The sequence below is a fragment of the Sciurus vulgaris genome, assembly GCF_902686455.1.
Source record: "Sciurus vulgaris genome assembly, chromosome: 2".
Lineage (NCBI taxonomy): Eukaryota > Metazoa > Chordata > Mammalia > Rodentia > Sciuridae > Sciurus > Sciurus vulgaris.
Window position 1 is genome coordinate 30,356,312 of NC_136462.1, and position 21,150 is coordinate 30,377,461.

At 33.6% G+C, this 21,150-nt stretch overlaps 2 protein-coding genes across 3 annotated transcripts in view; one reads left to right on the top strand and one right to left on the bottom strand.

Moving 5' to 3' along the window:
• HEATR4 (HEAT repeat containing 4) overlaps positions 1–21,150 on the top strand; it is a gene marked incomplete at its 3' end in the record, with an annotated part of 285,455 nt that overhangs the window by 74,093 nt on the left and 190,212 nt on the right. The window lies entirely within an intron of this gene.
• Positions 1–21,150, bottom strand: part of DNAL1 (dynein axonemal light chain 1) — a 41,302-nt gene that overhangs the window by 14,771 nt on the left and 5,381 nt on the right. For both annotated transcript variants that reach the window (XM_079129860.1, XM_079129859.1), the window contains exons 3-5: positions 18,301–18,410; positions 14,618–14,673; positions 6,145–6,200 (exon numbers count right to left, since the gene is read on the bottom strand). In XM_079129860.1, the coding sequence (XP_078985986.1) occupies positions 6,145–6,200; positions 14,618–14,673; positions 18,301–18,410 (222 nt within the window). The remainder of the gene's footprint in view (positions 1–6,144; positions 6,201–14,617; positions 14,674–18,300; positions 18,411–21,150) is intronic.

Consider the following 21,150-nt stretch of genomic DNA (forward strand, 5'->3'; position numbering starts at 1 on the left):
CTGGGTTATATCTTAGCACCACATAAAATAATCAAATAAAGGCATTCTGTCCATCTATGACTCAAAAAACAAACAAACAAACAAACAAACAAACAAACAAACAAAACTCCTGATGGATTTAAAGCAAAAACTTTTAAAAACAGGGATGGCAATGTAGCTCAGTGGTAAAGTTCTTGCCTAATATGTACAAGACCCCAGGTTTGATTCCCAGTACTACAAGAAGAAAAAGAACAAGACAAAGAAAATATAAGACTTTGTACAAGCTAGGACTTTCTATATAAGATACAAAACATCAACATCACAACAATTTGACTAATAAAACTTTAAAATTCTAGATAGCAAGTTCATACTGCCAAATTAAGAAAATACATTCAATAGTTTCAAAACTGCATTGAAGTACGGTGTGGAAGCAGCAATCAGATTGCTATCTTGGCTGAAGTCCTCTGCTTCTTCCCTTTGCTGCGCGCCTCACCTGTCTTCCTGTTCTCCCCTCCTTCATAATCTTATCTTTCTTTCCTTTGGGAGGGTTTATTCATTCATCTGTCAATGGACACTGGATTGCTTCTACCTTTCAGCTTTTGTGAATGCTGCTGCTATAAAAGCGGATGTACAAATGCTAATTGTAATTTTTGAGGGGGGTAATAATTTTTTTTTTTTTTTTTGTGGTCCTGGGGATTGAACCCAGGGCCTTGTGCTTGCAAGGCAAGCACTCTACCAACTGAGCTATATCCCCAGCCCAATAATTTGTTTTTTTAAAGGCAAAGAGTAATAGAAGATTTTAAAAAACACATCAGTGCAAACAAATATAAAATGGAAAGTTATTTTCTTATCCCATAACCTCAGCTCCTTCTCTAAAGGAACTACTATCACCAAAAATATTCTAGGCAAATATATGTATATGTAAATATACTTTGCTTTTTTCCCACTTAATAGTATATCTTGCAAATTATTCATTTTCAGCATATACAGGTAAGTTCTACCTCAGTTTTCCCTCTATGCATAGTATTTATTTATTTAGCTAGTCCACTACTGATGAACACTTAGATTGTTTCAATCTTTTGCCCAAGCTATATCTCAATGCATGTTCTTGGTCTACCACCTTGGTCCATATATGTGAATATAAAGAACTCCTAAATACATAATAGTTGGAACAAAGTAAATAAGCATTTAAGATTATGATAACTATTGACAAACTACTTTGTTTCAGTAACAGTGTTTTAAGAATGTACGCTCACTATATTTGGGTGTTTTACATCACTGTCAAAACTCAAGTTTCTATATCTTAAAATGATAATTACATTATCTACTTGTGAATTTGAAAATGAGATAATGCACGTAAAGACCTTGCTTCAAAGTTAGAAAATGGTAGCTGCACTGACAAATAAAACAATATTTTTGCAAAATGGCTAATTATTAGAAATATCAAAGAATGCACAGAATTCAAGAAAAAAGATAAAGCCAGCAGAATAATGGGAAAAAAGTATATTTGATCAATTTCCAAAAGAGAAAACATAAATGATCAACACATAAAATTCAAAGTTGAAATACATATAAAGTTCAAATATCTACATAAAGTTATAACTGAACTGACTGGATAATACAAATTGAAACAACACCTCTGCAGTGTTTATGGACAAACCTGAAGAGGATATATCTGAAATGGACATAGGATTTGTAAACTTTTCTTTTTTCTTTACTTGTTTATCCTTTTGAAGCACAGTTTTATTACAAGTTTCTACATAGAGAAAATCCTTTCTTTAGTATACATGTATTGAAACATTACATGGTACACCATTAATATATATGATTTTATGTATCATTCAAAATTAATTTATTTTTTAAAATGGGAAAAACTCCCATAATCATTTTTGTTTATCATATTGGCAAATATTAAACATATAAATAGTACCTAATAAATTGAGGGTGGAGAAGATAATCCTCATCTGTATACCACCAATGGAAGTATAAACTAGCACAAGCATGTGGGAATAATTTGGATACCTATCAAAAATAAAAATGTACAAGCTGGGCTCACTAGTACATGCCCGTAATTCCAGTGACTTGGGAGGCTGAGGCAGCAGTGTGGTAAATTAAAGACTAACCTTGGCAATTTACCAAGAAATTGCCTCAAAATAAAAAAATTAAAAGGACTAGGGATGTAATTCAATGGTAAAGCACTCCCTGGTTCAATCCTCAGGACTGCATGCATAAATAAGAGAAAAATTTAAATGCACAAAACATCATTAGTGTTTCTACTTTTAAAACACTGTAAACACTTGAATAACTGTTGAAGGATACATGTGCAAAGATGTTAAATGCAGCATGATTTGTAATAGCAAAAAAAATAAAAATCTGGAAATAATCTAAATGCCCAGTATTAAAGGAATACAGATATGTGGCATGTAGTAATGTTTTAGTTAATGACAAACCATACATTATAGTATATACTGTATAGTTTAAGCTTATAGTAGACTATACCATCTAGGTTTTGTATACATACACTTTACGATGTTTGCACTACTAAACAATGCATTTCTCAGAACATATCCCCATCATTAAATGATACATGAACACAGTTAAAGACATTTTTGTATATTAATACTGTGGAAAAATATACAACTATTAAAAAGTATGCATTAAATCTGCATGTATTGACATGAAGATATTCCTGATATATTGTTGGATAAAAATGTAAAACTGAATAAAAATAAATAAATAAATAAAGGTATTATGTCCATCAACAACTAGAAAAAATATTTTTAAAGATATTTTTTAAAAAAGCAAAATTACAGAAAAACATATCTTGTATGTTAGTACTAAAAACAATATAACATATATAAATATATACACATATGTACATGCACATACAGATATCTATTTACTTTTCTGTGTTCAGAAAAAATTTAAAGTTCACAATTTTATTTCTGTTATCTCATAGACCTAATGGGGGTGGTAGGGAAGTTCAAGAAGAATGACTTCCACATTATATTTCATATATTTATGAATTATTTATTTTTATAATGAACACATTGCTTTTATATTAAGATTTAAACTTAAGTACTAGTTATAGAATTTTAATAAAACATTGAGTCAATATACATTTATAGAGTGCCTATTATATGTGTCAAGCACTATTATAGATAATGATGAAAAAAACTGATGAGATCATTGGTGGGGCTACATATATGAGAGGGAGAAAAGGAGAACAATGAATTTCAGATAATAATTAATAAGACAAAAAATAAATTGTAAGACCTAAGAGTTGCTCTCTAGAAGCTTCTTTAGATATAGGGAGGTAGGGTGGATGGGTCACCTGTAAGAAGATGACAGCTGAGCTGAAAAATTAAGGTTAAGAAGGAGTCAAAATAGTGGAAATTCATGGTAACAGAGTTTTAAAGGCAAAGGGAACAGCAAGTCTGAAGTTCCCCAGGTAGGAATGAACTTGTCAAGGTCAAGGAAATGAAATAAGGCCAGTGGCTACAGATTACAAACTAGAAGAACTCTATGAAATAAGACCAGAAAGGAAGGCAAAGGCCAGATCATATATACAAATGGGTTTATAATGTGTCTTAATAGTCAGTTTTCTTAAGTAGTCTGAAATGAACCACTTTCCTTCAATTTAAAATTTCACATTTCACATACTAATCATTTGTAGTTTACTCAGTCAGCTATTAAAATGTGTCTGGATGCATAATTCAGCTAGTATGTGAACCTATTTCAAGTCTGGCATCTGTATCCTTATGCATTTTTATTTCTCTTTAGTTTACACATAAGCATTAAAGTTTTTGGACACGCACACAGAGCCCTCAAATATGCCTGATACATCTTGGAAAGAGAACCAAGTGTTGAGTGTTTTTTACAAAGTGAAAAATTTTATACAAGTGATGGCTCCACCAGAGACTATCTCCATAATGCTTTTAATTCTGTATTTCTAAAACTTTGTGTTTTAAAACTTTTTGTCTCTAGGTATTTATTACATTTCATGGAAGAAATTACATCTGTAGCAATACTTGAGAATCTGGGATTTGGCAAATACCTTGGGGAACACTGAACATCTACCATATGGATCCTAAAAATTATGGGATACATTTATTGCAAACTGTTCCTTTATTGATAATTTAAGGTACTGTTTAGGCTGAAATACAATAAATTCTAATTTTCTGTACTATAATTTAATATTTTACCCTCTATGAATAATGTCTCTACATTTGAAATTTTTGCCACCTAAGACTTAAACAATGGAAAGTAAGTATCCTTAAATTTACCAATCTACTTAGAACAACCCCTCCAGAAAAACAATTTTTTTTTTTTTTACAGATCATTAAGAATTTTACTCATCAATCCAATTAGAAAGCAAATAATTCAACTGTTGGTTATTGTTTGGGGGAAGAAATTTCTTTGACTTAATTCCAGAACTTAATTCTGAAGAATTTCTGAGCATTTTAAAAATTATTAGTAACACTTTATGTGGGTAAATAAACCCACAGAAGTGGAAATATAATTCAGAGACTGGCTAATAAATCCAAGAAAATTCCAAAATTGTACCTCTGAAAACTGACTGCTATTCAGGTGGTAAACTGTTCCTGCATGGGGAACGACCACTTTGGCCTGTCTGACTTTGAGGGATTACTGATGGAAAGCACTGCAGTTTCAACCCACTACTGTCCCTTATAAAGGGACAAACTAGACTTACTGGTAGAGGTGAGAGGGCAGAAGTAAAAAAAAAAATTTAGAATGTTTATGAATTATTTAACAACAAACACTTTTCTAAATATATTATCCTTTGGGGAACAGATACAAGAAAAAGAAATTAGTTTTATCTTTCCAAAAATTGCCTATTTTCATAATATTGTTTCATCTGTTCTTTGGAAGGAAGCTGAAATAATCAGTAAATAAAAAAATAAAACATATTGTCAAAAAGAAAAAAATATAAATGCCTAATGTTGATACCAGGAAATGGAAAACCTCAAATGTTACTGGCAGGAATATATACTGTTACTAACTTTACAAAGGGCAACTTGATATATATCACAAAAGCCTTAAAAGAGCCGGGCACACTGGCACACGCCTGTAATCCCAGCAGCTTGGGAGGCTGAGACAGGAGGATCTCGAGTTCAAAGCTAGCCTCAGCATTGGCAAGGCACTAAGCAATTCAATGAGACCCTGTCTCCAAAGAAAAATACAAAATAGAGCTGAGGATGTGGCTCAGTGGTTGAGTGCCCCTGAATTCAATCTCTGATACCCCACACCCCAGCCAAAAAAAGACACTTAAAAGAAATTCATACCTTTTGACCCATCAATTTCATTTCAAGGAATTTATCAAAGGAATTATTCATGGATGTGTGCAATAATATAGCTAAAAGAAGACTCATAACAATTGATTATAACAACTCCAAATTAGAAATAAACTACATAATAAGTAACTGATTTAAATGAATTATGACACATCAATAAAACAGAATATCAGGCTGGGCTGGGGTGTAGCTCAGTGGTGCAGCATTTGCCTAACATGTACAAGGTCTTGGGTTTGATCCCAGCACCATAAAAATATAAAAAGGGAGGGTATAATTAGAATGTTATCACCTACTGCCTGCTCAGCCTGGTGCTCTTGCTCCTTGGTCAGCTCTGTAGTTTTACAGTCTATATCTCACTTCCACAGAGAGGACTTGCATCATTCTATCTTTTCTTATGCCTCATTTTTATTTATTCATTACCAGCTGATGCATTATACAATTAGCTCTTTGTATATCTCCCTCAAATATAATGTAAGTTCTATGATAACAAGGACCATTTTATAATCTGCTGTACCTCTAATGCCTTAATCAGTGCCTGGCTTCAAGTAGGCATTTGAGAAATATGTTGAATGAATTTGTTGAACAATGAAATGGGAAAGTCAATTCTACATATTAAGTGAAAAGGGAGCTGCAAAACAATATGTATAGTACAATTTCATTATCTACATACCCACTGAAGGACAGAAAATGAGACAAAAAGACATAAATAAAAATGTTAGCAGTGTTTAAATTGTCAGTGGTTTACAGATATTTTTAATTTGTTTTTTTTACTCTGCAAAGCTTCTGCAACTGACATTTTTATAATAAAAAAAAGCATGTGCCTTTTTTAAAGTAATAAATAGCAACCTACCAGTCCATTTAAGTTCTTTATGTTGTTTCTTCCTAAAGACAATATCCTCAAGTTTTCTGTAGTGAAAAGGAAGAAAGCATTTTGTTCATGAGAATCAAATTATACAATTGTTGTAAATCTAGTATAATAAAGCTTTAATAAGTTTTATATAATGAATAACCTCATTTGATGAGCAAAAAGGCTATTAATAAAAATAGGTAATAAGTACAAAGTAACATTAATTTTTCTAAGGTAAGCACTGCAATAACCATAATGTCACATCATGCCCATATTACATTTAAAACTGATGGGGTATTTGGAATGCCCGATCTTAAATTGCTGGCTGGTAAAATGTTAAGGATAAAAGTAAAGAAGATGTTAACTTTAATTTTGGGACATGTATGTTTCAAATATATACGAATATATAGTATCAGAAGTCACAAGGGAAAACAGAAACACATTATTTATGTATAGTTCCCCCTTACAAGCTGGGCAGTGGTGCATGCCTGTGATGCCAGTTACTTGAGAGGCTGAGGCAGGAGGATCCCAAGTTCAAGGTCAGTCTGGACAATTTAGCAAGACCCTGTCTCAAAATAAAACAAAAAAGGTTGGGATGTTGCTTATTGGTAGAGTGTCACTGGGTTCAATCCCCAGTACTCCAAAAAAGAGAAAAGAAAAAAAAAGTTTCCCTTTACTCTATGAAGTATTAGAAGAGAAATGAAATAAATTTAGTACTTAAAAATCTTTTGTTTTTCAATATTTTAAATAATAAAATTGTGTTTTGATTAAAAAGAAAATTTCTGTTTTTATTTTTTAAGAGGATGTTTCTGGGCTTTTTGGTGGTGTTGTTGCTGTTGTTGTTGTTGTTTTTGATATAACTATTGGGAAGAGAAAAAAGAAAATAGAAATAATGGTTGCCTTTAGGAAGGAAATGAGAGTCTCTGGTCAGAAAAAGACTTTTCATCATATCATTGTAATCTCTTTTGAACCATCTGAATAAAACCATGTGTGTATGTTATTTTTCCAAATTAAAAAAAAAAAAAAGATTTCTAGTAAAGTACAGGAAACCTCACTTCTGTTTCAAGAAAGTACTATGAGTACTTCTGTATAAATAATATAAAATTACTTACAAATTAAATTTCTTATTTAATGTGATAGTCACTACCCAAATATGGTTATTTAATTAAAATTAATTAAAATTAAAATTTAATTAAAATTTTAGTTTCTTAGTCACATTGGCCACATTCCAAGTGCTTAATTGCTCTATGTGGCTAGCAGTAACTTTATTGGGACACTGCAGATGATTCTGATGGATGCACTATTCTGTAATGTACACAATTCAATGGTAAGAACACAGACTGAATTACCTTGCAACTCTCCAGGTACACAAACGTCTTTGAATCTCAGTCTCACCAAATATGTAAGAATGTAAGTATCATAAGAATACATATATTAAATGATACAATTATCTAAAGTATTCAGTAAAATGCCTAATCTATGGCACATATACAATAAATAATGTGTGTGCATCAGGCACATACAATTTGGGTTTTAATTTATTTAACTTAATAAATTATTTTAAACTCTCTTGAGAAGCATTGAACTTTCAGGTCAAGGTATTTTAAGAAGGATCTAATTCATGTAAAATGGCTTAACCACTGAAATAAGACAACATGTTATGGACTAAATTGTATCCCCTTCAAAATTCTTATGTTTAGATTCTACCTCCCAGTTACCTTAGAATGTATTTGGAGATAGGACCTATAAGGAGATAACTGAGGTACAAAGAGTTCATACAGGTAAGCCCCAATCCAATATGACTGGTATCGTTATAAGAAGAGGAAACGATCACAGATACAGAGGAAAACCATGTGAAGACAGAGGGAGGAGCCAAGCCAAGAGCCCTCTTAAGTCAAAGAAAGAGGCCTCAGAAGATATTAACTCTGTTGAAATGCTAATCACAGACTTCTAGCTTCTGGAATTAAGAAAAAATAAATTTCTGTTGTTTAAGCCACACAGTCTCTAGGACTTTGTATTGGAAACTTTCACAAACTAATATACCCCATGTAATTATGAATTTGTGATTTACATAACAAATTATTCCTTAAAACTTCTTGATATAGAAAATGACAATTCTCTCTCTAGTTATTTCATGAAGAATCAGAAGCATATTAAGGGCTGGGGATATAGCTCAGTGGTAGCACACATGTCTAGTATCCATGAGGCCCTGAGTTCCATCCCCAGCACCATAAAAAATAATAATAAGGAAAAGAAAAATGTTATTCAAAAAAGTGCTGATTCAATACATAGTTTTCAAACTGTGTGCCAGGAACGATAAGCACTTACAATATTACAGCGAGTAGTAAAAATTCCTGCTGTCCTGAAGCTAATGTTGGGCAGACAATAAAATAAGAAAGTATATAAGGTATAAGCAGTATGAAGGAAAAAGGAGATATGCAGATAAAAGGAATGAAATGTCAGGGTTGGGAGCAGTTGACATTTTGATAGAAAGTCACTTCTAAACAAATACCCAAAGGAAGTGAAACAGAGAACTTTAAGTGAAAAGGCTCTGCAAGTAGAACCACATCAGAAATGTTCACAATACCCAAGAAACTACCTGAGAGAACAAAGGAAGAGAGTAACAGGACATGAAATGAGAGAAATAATAGGTCGTATAGGGGATATAAAAGAGTAAAGAAATTATCACTGAGTGCAGTGGTGCACGCCTATAATCCCAGCTGCTCATGTTAAAGTATGAGATGTCTATTAGACATTCAGTGGAATTCAGGCAACTGAATGTGTGAACCTAGAGTACAGAGAAGACCTCAGGACTAGAGATTTAGATCTGGGAGCCATTTGCATATAGGTGGTAAAGCCATGACCCTGGAAGAGATAATCTGGGGAGCAAGTGAGGAGAACAAAGAGAAAAGATTCAAGAACTGAATATGGCAGCACTGCAATATTTAAAAGCTGGGGACATGAAATTGGGAGGCCAGAAAGACAGAAGAAAATCAGGAGGATATGGTGGAACAGAAACCCAATACTGAAAGTGCTTCAAAGAGGAAAGAGAGCTGGGTGCAGTGGCACACACTTGTGATTCCAGTGACCAGGCAGGCTGAGGCAGGAGAACTACAAGTTGAAAGCCGGCCTTAGCAACTTAGTTAGGCCCTAAGCAACTTAGCAAGACCCTGTGTCTAAACAAAATGTAAAAAAGAGCAGGGGATGAGAGGCTCAGTGGTTAAGTGCCCCTGGGTTCAATTCCCAGTACCACCCAAAAACTGACTGATCAACTATAATGAGGTCATTGGAGGAAATAAATGCAACTTCAAGATATTTAACTTAATATATAAAACTCTTTTAAAAATGCACATAAAATGGTAATGAAGGGCTCAAAAGATCTTATGTATTGCCATGAAGGTGAAAGGTAAATTATGATATCAAAATTAATAGACTAAATGTTCTAATGTTAACACAATTATGTATTTTCCATATTTTATATGCTGCATAAGTAAGGTACCACTAGAAGGAAAACGCTGTTGTTTTCTTCATACAAGGTCTTGATGGAAATCAAAACAGTGCTTTCAAGTTTTGTCTGTCTGTAACCTGGAAGAATATAGGTTTTTGTTTGTTTGTTTTACCAAAGATACAAGTAAACAAAACTTAATTTCCAATCATTAATATGAGATTATTAGTACTTACAATATATAGGTTTTTTTTAGTCGTAGTTGTGGATATAGTCATGTTATACAGTTTTCCAGTCACAGTTTTGGTACAATAAATTATCCTTATGGTAATTCTTCCTTATAAACCACCTGTTAATAGGAATATCTATGTATTTCAGACCTTTATGCCATAACATAATAGGTAAACTATTGTGTTCATGAAAGGATGGAGGTAACAGGCAAGCTAGAGACATAAATTCAGTCTTTCATAGGGATCTGTTGGCTTCTCTTTGCTTCATAGTCACAGATAAAATGTATTTCCTAGCCATAGAATAAGGAAGTACTATTTGTATTACACACACAACAAAAGGGAGATGAGTCAAGTGTAACAAATGCCTATCTCTTTCATTCTGTCTATAGCAGACATCAATAATTGATCAAGATACCCTTTTCCACTGAGTTTTGGGATGGATCTATCTATCTATCTATCTATCTATCTATCTATCTATCTATCTATCTATCTATCTATCTAATTATTTATACCAGGGATTGAACCTGGGGGCACTTAACCACTGAGCCACATACCCAGTCCTTTTTTATTTTTTATTTTGAGACAGATTCTCACTGAGTTGACTAAAGCCTCACTAAATTCCTGAGGTTGGCTTTGAACTTGGGATCCTCCTGCCTCAGCCTCCTGAGGCACTGAGATTACAGGTATGTGCCACTGTGCCCAGCCCCAAACCCCTTTTCTATTTTTTATTTTGAGGCAGGGTTTCACTAAGCTGCTTAGGGCCTTGCCAAGTTGCTGAAGCTGGTTTTGAACTTGTGATCCTCCTATCTCAGTCCCCCAAGTTCTGGGATTACAAGTGTGCACCACTATGCTTGGCTGGGGATTCGTCTTAATATAATTTTCTTGAGAGTCACACACCAAATGACCAAAGTTAGAATATGAGTCAAAAACCATTGCCAATCCCATGTAGAAGGTCACCCTTTTCATTGTTATCATAGTCATATTTTTATGAAATGAAAAGCATATAATCATCATATGTTTCAATGTAGACTCAAGCAAATTACTTAAATTAAAAGAAATTGAGGCAGAAAATAAAATGAAATCTCCTAAATTTTTTAACAAGTCAGCAAAAAAATTAGAATGGGGGAGTCATTTTAAGTCCACTCTAATATAATAGTTAACACTTCCTTCCAGCACTGTAAAAATACGGAATGCCAACTTTGATTTTCTTTCTTTTTCTTTTTCTTTCTTTTTTTTTTTTTTTTTTTTTGTGTGTGTGTGTGTGTTGGTGGTGCTTGGGATTGAACTCAAGGTCTTTCACAGAGTAGACAAGCACCCTAAAACTCTATAGCCCCTGGAGTGCTAACTTTGAGAAAGGTATTATTGGGGAAGGGGTCTGGAATAGAAAAGATTAATAATATGTGATGCATGCCCTCAAGAAGCTCACTATCTAAAGAGTAAAATATATTCCCAACTATAATAGTGACTAACAGTTATTGAGAATTTCATCTGAACCAGGCACAATTCTAAGTACTTCATGTATCCTAACTCATTTTGGTGGGGGTGGGTACTGGGGATTAAACCAAGGGGCACTTAACTACTAAGCCACATCCCCAGCTCTAGTTCAAATTTATTTAAAAACAGGGTGTCACCGAGTTGCTTAGTGCCTCGTTTTTGCGGAGGCTGACTTTGAACTCGAGATCCTCCTGCCTCAGTCTCCCAAGCCGCTGGGACTTCAGGCATGCACCACCATGCCCGCCTCCTAACTCATTTAATCTTCACAATAATTATATGAAGTGGATAACTATTAGTATAAGCCAAGGCAGACTACTATAAATATTCTCAAAGAAGAAGTAATTATGATGATGGAAATTATGGAGGTTTTTTAGAGAGGGAAGTAACATTTGAATGTGGCATTCTTAATCTTTATTTCTTATAGGATTTTCCTATTATAGGAAGGGGCTGCTCTCCATGAAAAGCACTGCATTAATAAATACACAAAGTCATAATAAAAGAATGGTATGTTGGGAGTGAATAGAGTGGTATAAGTTTTTAAAAATTTTTTTGGGGGGTACACATTTTTAGATGACTTTTGACATTAAGATGTTAGGTCTTTGCGGGGTGTGGTGGTGCATGCCTGTAATTCCAGTAACTCAAGGCTGAGGCAGGAGGATCTGATTTCAAAGCCAGCCTCAGCAACTTAGTGTGACCCTACTCAACTCAGCAAGACCCTGTCTCTAAATAAAATACAAAAAAAGGACTTCAGATGTGGCTTAGTGGTTAAATGCCCCTGGGTTCAATCCCTGGTACCCAAAAATAAAGGACATTAGGCCTTCACTAAGCAAAGGAGAACCATTAACAGGTCTTGGATCTACGAAAATGATATAAAAATAATATTTTTATTTTTTATTTATTTTTGGTACTGAGGACTGAACCCAGGGGTACTTAACCATATCCCCAGCCCTTTTGATATTTTTATTTTGAGACAGGGTCTCACTAAGTTGCTTAGCACCTTGCTAAATTGCTGAGGCCGGCTTTGAACTTGTAATTCTCCTGCCTCAGTCTTCTGAGCTGCTGGGATTGCAGGCATGCACCACCACATCTGGCAAAAATAATATTTTTAGAAAGAAAACTCTCGTATCGGTGATAAAGTTTAAATGAACAACAGAAAGAAGAAAAGGAGATCGATTAGGAGTTATCACAAAATTCATAAGGTAGTTTTTTCCTAACTATGGGAAATGATCCATTAATGAGTTCTGAAATCAATTTGATTGTGGTCAACATTAAGAAAAAAATCAAATTAAAAAAACACATACTGGACCCTATGCTATAAGGGTTCATATTGTTTTGTAAACTCTATTCCAGTTTAGATGTGTATGTATATATTTGGTATATATATTCATATGAGTATATAATAAATTTATATATATATATATGTCTTACTGCAGAAAGTGGTAAAAATGTTTGATAAACATGATCTAAGGGGAAGCTAATGAGGTTCTAAATTCAAGTTGTGGCTCCTTGAAAAGGAAAAGCAACAAATTATTTGAAAGTTCCTTCAAAGAGTAGAATTAGTAGGACTTAGTGATGAATTGGGTATACGCTTTAAGTGAAGAAAAGAGAGAATATGAGAGAGAGAGAAGAACTAAATAATGGTTCTCCCAAAGATAGCTATACCTTAATTCCTAGGATCTGCAAATATTACATAAATGGCAAAAAGGTACTTTATAGATATGATTAAATTAAGGACCTTAAGATGGGAAAATTGTCCTCAGTATCTAGGTGTGGCCTAAATGCAATCACATGTACCCTCACAAGAGGGAGGCAGAGATTTGATAGAAGTCAAATCTATCACAGACAGAATGGGAGAAGTCAGTGTGATGGCAGAGACTGGAGTGATGTAGTCAGAAGCCAAGAAAAAGGAAAGAGGGTCATAAAGAAAAATGAAAGTATGTCATTTGCAGGAAAATGGATGGAACTTGAGAACCTTTGGTTAAGCAAAATAAGCCTAATTTAGAAGGTAAAGGATCATATGTTTTCTCTCATATGTGGAGACTAGTGAGGAAAAAGGAAAAGAATGGTGGAGAGGGGCAGATCTCATGAAAATTAAAGGAACACAAGTAGAATAGAGAAAAGGGACCAGGGAGAGGAAGAGGAGGGAAAGGGAAAATATTAGGGAATGATATTGGCCAAATTATACTGTTAAATTTTGTGCATGTACAAATTATGTACAACTATAATGTACCAGTAAAAAAAAAAAAAAAAATGTGGAAAAAAGAGAAAAATTTAAAAATGGAAGAGGCCCAACTACTCTGGAGGCTGAATTAGGAGGGGCAGGTTGCCTGGGCAACTCAGCAAGATCCTGTCTCAAAACAAAAAATAAAAATGACTGAAAAGGGAGGGGAGAAAAGAAGAAAGAGAAGAGAAGAGAAGGAAGGGGGAAAAAAAGAAAATGGAGGAGGCAAGAAAAAGATTTCCACCTAAAGCTTCTTATGGAATGTGGCTTATGATATTTGGGCCAATGAAACTTATTGCAGGTTTTTGACCTCCCAAACTGTGAGCAAATAACTTTCTGTTGTTTTAAGTCATCAAATTGTGGCAGCAATTGTAAACTAATTGAGAGTCAGAGACCTTGGGAACTGAGAAGGTGGAGATGTCATTAACAAGAATAAGAAACCAGGAGGAAAAAAGAGATGGTGAGGGATTTCATTTAAAATATAACAAGTTTGAAATACACACAAGACAAATCTAAACAAAGAAATAAATACACAACAAAAATCTGATTTTCTATTTAAAGTATTTCAAATATGACTTTATAAAAATGTTAAAAGATTATTAAAATGTACAAGTGTCATTTTCTTTGGATAAGCAAACTTAAGACACATGGTTTTACATTTTGTCATCTGTAATTACTGTGGCTAAAACAAGTGCCATGCCAGATGAGCTCATGCCTGTAATCCCAGTGACTTGGGAGGCTGAAGCAGGAGGATTGCAAGTTCGAGGACAGCCTCAGCATCTTAGGGAGGCCCTATGCAACTTAGTGAGAACATGTCTCAAAATAAAAGTAAAAAGGATTGGGGATGTGGCTTAGTGGTAAAGTACCTCTGGGTTCAATCCCCAGCACCAAAAGCAAAACAAAAACCAAAAAAACAAAACAAAACAACAACAACAAAAAACCCCAACAAACCAAAAAACCAAAAACAAAAAAAGAAAAGAAAGAAACAAAGAAACAGGTGCCAGCCTCTAGAATTACAGTGTCTCTGGAATATTTATCCCAACAACTAGAAAATTCAAGAACCATCTGTTACTGTGGATCACTTACTTAAGCCATTCAGGTTGGCAATTTTTTCAATGCAGTTTGTAGACAGTGAAAGCTTCCTTCAAAAGAACAAAGAAAAAACTTGAATTAACATGAAGAACTTAAATAGTATATTAAAAATTATTCCTCAATAGTAGTTCCCATAGAACATAATATTTAAATAATTTGCTTTTTTACATTGAATTCTTTTCCCACATTCAGCCATGGAATTAATTTGTTTTTGAAATTATTCCCCCCGCTTTGATTATAAATGTTAATATGCACTCATGGTAGGAAATTTAAAAAATCTTTTTGAGGCAATTTGATGTTATCTATTAAAATTTTTAATGCATGTGTTCTTTGACCCAGTATTTTACTGCTAGGAATACATTCCTACTAGAATACAAAGATGAATGCAAAAGATATACAAACTAGATTATTTGTTATATGATTATAATAGCAAAAAAACCTAAAAGAAGTCTGTCAACTTTGTAATAGATAACAAAATACTATGCTGATACTAAAAAAAATAATTTTGAGTTATAGATATTGACTTGTAAGGGTCTGGGGAGATAGCTCAGTTGGTAGAGTGCTTGCCTTGCAAGCACAAGGCCCTGGGTTCAATCCCCAGCACCGGAAAAAAAAAAAAAAGACTTGTGAAGATGTCCATGATATAAGTTGAATTCAAAAACCATCTTGCAAAACAATATACATACAACTTCAATAAAACAAAACAAAACCCAACCCCCCAAAACAGAACTGTTTATGCATTTGTAAAGATACATTTTTTCATGTGTTAAATCTTTCGGAAATGTCTATTAAAAAATGTAATGTCATATGTAATCCTAATTGGTACACTCTCCCTAGAGATGCATACTTTTAATAGTTTGCATATATTTTTCTACATATATTTTAATTATATGAAAACAAAGTTTTTAAAGGGAACTTAGTTATACATTCTTCCATGATTAAAATGTTTAGTATCTTAGAAATTTCATGAAAAACATATAATAATAAAGGTTAATTTTGTTGAACATTTAATGTGTGCCCACTATTATTCTAGGCAATTTACATGTATTATTTTAATAATCACAATTTTCTGAAATAAATATTATTATTATCCACATTTTACAAATGAAACTGAGATACAAAGATGTTAAGCAATTTCCCCAATATTACCTGGCCACAAAGTGGCAGGTCCAAAATTAAAATCCAGGTAAGTTTGATGCTAGAACATGTGTCTTACCCTCATATTTGACTTGAAGAGGAATTATTCATTTTTTATCTGTTTGAAATAGCAAAAGTAATTACTATATAGTTTTCACCAAATCTGTATATATTCTAATTAACCCCCATTCCTGAGACCTACCAATGATAAACAAAGTGCCTTTAAATCTAGGAATATTATTGGAAAATAATTCTTTAAATCCTTTTTAGGCAGCTTTCTCAAAGCGATTGTCAGCAAAAATATGAACAAGTTAACTCTTTCTAAATGGTTTCTGAAGGTTTTTGCATAGGGTACAAGATCTTCTCTAGTTTGTTTACCTTTTGGGTGGCTTTATGACAAAAAAGATCATCCTAGAAGCCAAAGTAGAATCCCAGGTAGATTTTTATGTAAGCCCATATGTTTTCATCACAATGAATGAACTGCACACAATAAGTACATGTTTGCTTTTCCCTTTAATCCCAAAGACAGATATGAGTAATATTACAAATATGTGTTCACAAATATGTGTCCAAGAACTACCCAACTGCCTACTGTAGAGATTCTTAGATTTCATTAGTAGTCTGATTTTATAAAATTGGGATGGAGCTTATCTCCTGCAGAAAGTACATGTGGTGAAGGGATCCTACTTAGAGAAACACTGTGAAGAAGGCAGAAAGAACTTTTCAGGTACTTCAGGGCCCTGACAGGAGACACTGGGGTCTGAAAACATGAGGTGACACTGCATAACTACCTCAAATTAGCATACAATCCTGCTAAAAATGGAGTAGAATATTTATTTATTTATTTTTACATGGATTTTTTCCCCTTTTTTAATTATTTTTTGATTCATTATACACAAATGGGGTACAACTTTCATTACTCTGGCTGTACAGGAAGTAGACACACTGTTACATGTACATAGGGTAATGATGTTTGTCTCATTCCATTATCTTTCCTTCCCCCTGCCCCTCTCATTTCCCTCTACACAATCCATCTTTTCTACATTCTTCCCATGCCCCCTCCCCCGCTGTTAGGTATCATCAGCCACTTATCAAGAGAAAACATTCAGCCTTTGGTTTTTTGGGATTGGCTTATTTCACTTAGCATGATATTCTCTAACTCCATCCATTTACCTGCAAATACCATAATTTTATTCTTCTTTATGGCTGAATAATATTCCACTGTATATATATACCAGTTTTTTTATCCATTCATCTATTGAAGGGTATCTAGCTATTATGAATCGAGCTGCTATCAACACTGATGTGGCTGCGTCACTGTAGTATGCTGCAGAATTTATAAAGAACACGAAAAACTTTACACTGAGAATACAAATAACCCAATCAATAAATGGGCTAAGGAAATGAGCAGACACTTAATAGAAGAAGATCTACAAGCAATCAACAGATATATAAAAACATGTTCAACATCTCTAGTAATAAAGGAAATGCAAATCAAAACTACCTTAAGATTTCATCTCACCCCAATTAGAATGGCAATTATCAAGAATACAAGCAACAATAGGTGTTGAAGAGGATGTGGGGAAAAAGGGACATTCATACATTGCTGGTGGGGTTGCAAATTGGTGCAGGCACTCTGGAAAGCAGTGTGGAGATTCCTTAGAAAACTTGGTATGGAACCACCATTTGACCCAGCTATCCCATTCCTTGGCCTATAACCAAAGGACTTAAAATCAGCATACTACAGTGAGTAGAATATTTAGAAAATAAGTTAAAAGAAATTAACATAGATCTGATAGTTGAAGTCATGGGAAACAGGATTACAAAATAAGTACAATTTGATCCCAATTAGAATTTTTTTTTTTAATTGGCCTGGTGTGGTGGCACATACTCCAGCTAATCAGGAGGCTGATGCAGAAAAAACAAAAGTTCAAGGCCAGTCTTGGCAATTTAGTGAGACCCTGTCTCAAAATAAGAATGAGAAGGGCTGGGGGGATATAGCTCAGTGGAAGACCCCTGGGTTCAATCCCTAGTACTGGGGGGAAACAATTAGAAGACTTTATATCAAAATGCTAACATTGGTTTCACAAGATATTGCAATTTAGGTTGATGTTAATAGTTTTTGTTCTTTATATTTCCTGGATGTTTTGAAATGTAATTTTAGGTTTTTTTAAAATGGGTATCTCTTGGGTAATCAGTAAAAAATTGCACTTCTAACTTTGATAATTTTACAAAAAAAGTAGTCAATTCAAATGGCAGAGTAATAGTTGATTCTGTTATTTAGTTTCTTCCAAAAAATTAGAATTTTCTATTTCCAAACATAATACAAAAACAGTATTGAAAAACACTGAACATCTCAGCATCATTCCATTAATAATCCTATAAACCAGTAATCTTTCACATTTAGCCTGCCCAAAGCAAGAATTTCAATAAACAAACAAAAATATGAAAATCACAGAAAACAAATATATTCTAGTGTGTTTAAGAAAAAGAAGGAAAACTAAATAGCAACACTAGAAGGATGAAAAAAGAGAACTTACTCGCAATTAGCAAGTGTGGACAAGGATGCATCCATCTTCTCTATTGGGGGAATCTGGGCATAAAGTTTTATCTCTTTGGTTTCAGATGGCCTCTGACCAGTTTTCTCTTCCTATGAGAAAAGTTAATTTGGAACAAAATGATCCCTGGTTATGATGTAAAACAAAAGAGGAAAAATTTCCAAAGGACTTTCAAGGTTTACTTCAAGACAATTTTTAGAACTTTAATAACTATTTTATAATTATTCATCACTTACTGGACCATGTACTTGCTGACCCTAAAACCCAGGCTTTTACAGTTATCAATCAGATAACTGTCAGGTCCCTAGTGAAAGGAAATAAGGAAAAAAGAAAATAACTTATATTTTTGTTTTATTTAAAATCCTTTGTCTACCTATTTCCAGGTACAGAGGCACATGCCTGTAATGCTAGCAACTTGGGAGGCTGAGGCAGGAGAATTTCAAGTTTGAGGTCAGCCTCAGGGACTTAATGAGACCTCAGCAACTTAGCAAGATCCTGTCTCAAAATGAAAAATAAAAAAGGACTGGAAATACAGCTGAGTGGTAAGGTCCTTGGGTTCAATTCCCAGTACAAATAAAAAAAAATAAAAAGTCTATCAGGGGTTGAGGTAGTGGCTCAGTGGTAGAGCGCTTGCCTAGCACATGTGAGGCACTGGGTTCAATCTCAGCACCACATAAAATAAATAAATTAATTAATTAAAGGTATTGTGTCACATATAACTAAAAAAAAATCTTTTAATGCCTATCAATTAGTAAACAAAAACTTTTTCCTAAAAAGAATTCCTTGTCCCCAAAAGACCTCTTCTTAAATATCAGATTTAGACTTGTAAGATTGTTTCATCTTCTTTTTTTCTATACTTATTTCAGCCTGAGCTAGAACCCTAAATACTAAGAAATTTTAAAGATATTCTCTTTACAACACAGCTGAGATCAAAGCTATCTGTTCCACTCTAATTCACTAAATCCCACCTTAGTATTTAATTTCAGTATTAAGCACACAATTTAAAATTTAATTACCAGTACAAGCTGCCTACTGATATTTTCTAAGCACCTCATTAACTTAGAGTTAGTCCTCTCTCTCAGACATAACTTGAAGCTCAGGGACCATTTCCTTTGCCCTCCTGTGTTTTCTGTAACCTCGTGAAATGTAAGATACAAAAGAGGATCGTTTTAAAAAAATCAACTCATCACACATCAACAACAGAAAATATACAATCCATTGAAAGGAGATCTAACACACATCCACCCAGTATTTTTGTGTTGCACATTTGTAGGTTAGAGGAAAGGAAACTGAAACCCTATAGATCTTCAACAAATGATAGATTGCCATTGTGGCAACACAGATGAGCCAGGAGGACTTATTCATTTTAAGTGAAATGTGACAGGAACAGAAAGACAATACTGCAGGTCCTCACCTATTTATGTAAGCTAAAAAAGTTGATCTCATAGAAGTCCACAGTAGAATAGTGATTACCAGAGGCTGAGAAGAGTAAGGGGGAGGGAAGTACAGGGAGAGGTTTGGTTAACAGGTACAAACCTACAGTTAGATAGGAGGAATAAGTCACAGTTGGGTGACTATAGTTAATGATAATTTATTATATATTTCAAAATAACTATAAGAAAAGATTTTGAATATTCTTAGCACAAATGAATGATAAATGTTTGAGGTGGTGGATATGCTAATTACCTTGAATTGATGATTCTACATTACATACATATATCAAAATGTCACATTGTATCCCATAAATATGTACAATTATGTGCCAATTAAGAGCACTTTTAAATGTTAAAAATTAATGTGAAAAAAGCATTGAAAAAGTGAAGTTGATGGAATCTTAACATCAAAGACTGATGACCATAAAGTAAACTAGAAATGGAATCTATAAACTGAAACAAATCACTAGTTATTTTAAGTAAATAAGATAAAAATCCTAAAATTTAATCCAAGAAAATCAAATATGAGTCTTCTCATACTTTTTATCTCTAACAAAACATATCTTATTAAATATTTAACCAAACAAGTAAAATTTTAAAATAAATTTATAAGCATTAAAATAAGAATTCAAATATTTCATTATTTTATCTACTTTTGCTTATTTTTCCTAGACACCAAATCTTCCAGAAGACTTTTTTCCAAAGCCAAACTACAAGAGTAAAGAGTACCTTGTTATGTAACAAACTACATAGCACAGACAAATAAGTTATCCCCGGGCACAGAAATTAAGGTGCCATCTTTGTACTCTATGGAAATTCTATCTATAAATGCTGACTTATAATATTCAAACTATAGAACGTTAATATTCAAAATACTCACTGTTAAAAGGCTCATGTTAGTTAATTCAGGAATGCTCAGAGGGGAAAGATCAGATTATGAGAACTGTAAATATCAATGGATTTAAATCCATTTTATGGATTAATAATTTCAGTAGACTACTGGGTGGATTATGCAGGCAGTGAGGGCGGCTTGGAGGAAGCATTTCATTAGAGCATGTCTTTGGGGATTATATTTTGTCCCTGGCTCTCCTGCTGTGCTTCCTGGTTGCCATGAGTTGAGCAGCTTTCTTCCATTATGCCTTTCTGTCATGATGTTCTGCCTCATTTTGGGCCCAGTGCAATGGAATTGACCAACCTTGGACTGAATCTTTGACACCATAAACCCAAAATAAACTTTTCTTCCTTCAAGTTGTTCTTGTCAGGTATTTTGGTCACAGTAATGAAAAGCTGATTGATGCACTTATGGTTTATATATAAGGCATGTTTTTTACAATATATTTTCCCCTCTAATGTTACTACATACTTAAGTATTTTTACTGCATGTATTTTCAATTGTTCA